We start from the raw sequence: 3,409 nt of genomic DNA, 5'->3' as shown, positions 1-3,409 counted from the left end.
CTAGGAGTATTAGGGACCCAGGCTATAGCGTTAGATACCCACCACACTAGGAGTATTAGGGACCCAGGCTATAGTGTTAGATACCCACCACACTAGGCGTATTAGGGACCCAGGCTATAGTGTTAGATACCCACCACACTAGGAGTATTAGGGACCCAGGCTATAGCGTTAGATACCCCACCACACTAGGAGTATTAGGGACCCAGGCTATAGCGTTAGATACCCACCACACTAGGAGTATTAGGGACCCAGGCTATAGCGTTAGATACCCACCACACTAGGAGTATTAGGGACCCAGGCTATAGAGTTAGATACCCACCACACTAGGAGTATTAGGGACCCAGGCTATAGCGTTAGATACCCACCACACTAGGAGTATTAGGGACCCAGGCTATAGCGTTAGATACCCACCACACTAGGAGTATTAGGGACCCAGGCTATAGAGTTAGATACCCACCACACTAGGGCTATTTATGTTAATGTGGAGAACCAATATGTGTGTGTGTGTGTGTGTGTGTGTGTGTGTGTGTGTGTGTGTGTGTGTGTGTGTGTGTGTGTGTGTGTGTGTGTGTGTGTGTGTGTGTGTGTGTGTGTGTGTGTGTGTGTGTGTGTCAGGATTGTAACGTGTTGATCCTTGGACTGCAACGGCAGAAACTTACACCCTATTCCCTATGTAGTGCACTACTTTAGACCAGGGCACATGCACCCTATTCCCTAGATAGTGCACTACTTTAGACCAGGGCCCACCCGATTCCCTATATAGTGCACTACTTTAGACCAGGGCCCATGCACCCTATTCCCTAGATAGTGCACTACTCTTGACCAGGGCCCATGCACCCTATTCCCTATATAGTGCACTACTTTAGACCAGGACCCATAGGCCCGAGAAGTAGTGCACTGTGTAGGGAATAGGGTGTCATTTAGGACTCAAGTCTCTGCTTTCGTTTAGGCTTCAAATCCATTATTACCAGGAGGGATTTTATACATCAACTCACTGATAGAGGCTTGAAAATCACCGTAGCAAAACACACTGCTCTCTATTCAATTAGTCACTGTAATAAAAAATTCTTACTGTCTTCTTACTGTCTGTCTGTGTCTGTCTGTGGGGACTACTGTCTGTCTGTCTGTCTGTGGGGACTACTGTCTGTCTGTCTGTCTGTGGGGACTGTCTGTCTGTCTGTCTGTCTGTCTGTCTGTCTGTCTGTCTGTCTGTCTGTCTGTCTGTCTGTCTGTCTGTCTGTCTGTCTGTCTGTCTGTCTGTCTGTCTGTCTGTCTGTCTGTCTGTCTGTCTGTCTGTCTGTCTGTCTGTCTGTCTGTCTGTCTGTCTGTCTGTCTGTCTGTCTGTCTGTCTGTCTGTCTGTCTGTCTGTCTGTCTGTCTGTCTGTCTGTCTGTGGGAACTACAGGTCCGACTCCGTCTTGTTCAGACAGAACGCGTAAAGGGATCGTTTGATGTTCATGCTGCTGTTAGCCTTGATATTCTCCTTCTCCGCTCCTGTTCCGTCCTCCTCGTCTCCCGACTTGGCAGATCCCTTACTGTCCTTCCTCTTTAACTGAGGACTGTCCTGACTGCTGTTGGGCGGGTCGTCTTTCAGAGAAGACTGGTCCTGGTCCGTCTCCCGGTGGTAGAAATAGTTAAAGTTGGACACGATGACAGGCACCGGCAGCGCGATGGTCAGCACTCCGGCGATGGCGCAGAGCGAGCCCACGATCTTCCCCCCCACTGTCACCGGCCTCATGTCCCCGTAGCCCACCGTTGTCATGGTGACCACGGCCCACCAGAAGGCGTCGGGGATGCTGGAGAAATGCGATTCGGGCTCGTCCGCTTCGGCGAAGAACACAGCGCTGGAGAAGAGGATGACTCCGATGAAGAGGAAGAAAATGAGCAGCCCCAACTCTCTCATACTGGCTTTGAGGGTTTGTCCTAATATCTGAAGCCCCTTGGAGTGTCTGGACAGCTTGAAGATCCTGAACACCCTGACCAGCCGGATGACCCTGAGGATGGCCAGAGACATGGTCTGTCCGTTGCCGTGCTCCTGCGGTTCCTCCACCTGCTGCTCCGCCAGCTCTGTGCCCACCGTGATGAAGTAAGGCAGGATAGACATGATGTCTATGATGTTCATGACGGTCTTGGAGAACTCCGACTTACTGGGGCAGGCGAAGAAACGCACTATGAATTCAAAAGTGAACCATATCACGCAAGTGGTTTCCACTATGAAGAAAGGGTCTGTGAATGTGAGAGAGGGACCCGGAACGGTGTTGTTACCAGGCCGAAAGGGGACCGGTAGCTCCCTCTCGTCCCTGAACTCCGGTAGTGTCTCCATGCAAAATGTGATAATGGATATGGTGATGACGAGCACTGAGACTATAGCGATGCCTCGCGCCGGGCTGGAACTCTCCGGGTATTCGAATATGAGCCAGACTTGTTTCTGAAACTCATTCTGCGGTAGCGGTTTCTCTTCCTCTTTAATAAATCCCTCGTCTTCTCTAAACCTTTCCATGGCCTCTTCCCCTAGTCGGTAAAACCGAATCTCGTCGGCGAACACGTCGATAGACACATTGACAGGTCGTCTGATCTTACCTCCCGACTGATAGAAATATAAGATCCCGTCGAAACTTGGCCGGTTACGGTCGAAAAAGTACTCGTTCCGGAGCGGGTCGAAGTATTTGATCCTCTTATAGGGGTCCCCCAGTAACGTATCGGGGAACTGGTTGAGTGTGCCTAGCTGTGTCTCGTACTTTAACCCAGCGATGTTGATCAGCACCCTCTCGTTGTTGTCCATGTCTCTGCGCTCCATATCCAACACGTCATCGTCCAACAGATGGGGACTGTGGTCTGCGCGCCAGAGCGCATCCATCACGTTCTCGTTGCAACTCAAAGTGTTATTCACGTCATTGATTTTCCACATCCTCGGTTTGGGACTCCCGATTGTATTAATCTCTTTGTGACCGCTGTAGCCCAGCTCGCGGAGTCCACTCTGGACAAACGGCGCAGGTTGAGGGTGATCCAGCGCGTTACGGCAGGCTACATCTCCGGCATTGCCAGCGCTTCCTTTCGCTCCGCCGTTCTCAAAACTCACCAGCGCTAACTCCATACCGTATCCATTAAATAGGCTTTATAAATATAAACCAACAACAACAACCCCTCCAACGGTTTCACCCCCGACAGCTGAACTGACAAGCAGCAAGCAGTTAAAGCTGGATCAAATCCAACGCGCCCTCCGCTGCTAAAACAATACTGTATGTGTGGAAAGGACGAGGCTAAGCCATGAGCTTGTGCTCCCTGGTCTCTCTCGGGAAAGTAAATAATACCGAGAGAGACAGAGGGAATAGAGAGAGAGAGAGAGGGGGAGGAGAGAGAGAGAGACAGAGGGAGAGAGAGCTGGATAGAGAGAGAGAGAGAGAGAGAGA

The 3,409-nt window shown here is 50.9% G+C and overlaps 1 protein-coding gene across 1 annotated transcript; it reads right to left on the bottom strand.

Moving 5' to 3' along the window:
• Positions 1–1,287: 1,287 nt before the first annotated feature.
• LOC124023836 (potassium voltage-gated channel subfamily A member 1-like) lies at positions 1,288–3,095 on the bottom strand. Its single transcript, XM_046338045.1, has one exon. The coding sequence runs from the start codon at positions 3,091–3,093 to the stop codon at positions 1,399–1,401; it is 1,695 nt and encodes a 564-aa protein (XP_046194001.1). The 5' UTR covers positions 3,094–3,095; the 3' UTR covers positions 1,288–1,398.
• Positions 3,096–3,409: the final 314 nt, after the last annotated feature.

Source organism: Oncorhynchus gorbuscha, unplaced genomic scaffold (assembly GCF_021184085.1).
Source record: "Oncorhynchus gorbuscha isolate QuinsamMale2020 ecotype Even-year unplaced genomic scaffold, OgorEven_v1.0 Un_scaffold_1697, whole genome shotgun sequence".
Taxonomy (NCBI): Eukaryota; Metazoa; Chordata; class Actinopteri; order Salmoniformes; family Salmonidae; genus Oncorhynchus; species Oncorhynchus gorbuscha.
The sequence above is the reverse complement of the archived record's forward strand: the minus strand, read 5'-3'. Positions and strand labels throughout refer to the sequence as shown.

What these genes read in the sequence shown, in the direction of transcription:
- LOC124023836 (XM_046338045.1), bottom strand. Translation starts at nt 3,093, where the DNA reads ATGGAGTTAGCGCTGGTGAGTTTTGAGAACGGCGGAGCGAAAGGAAGC.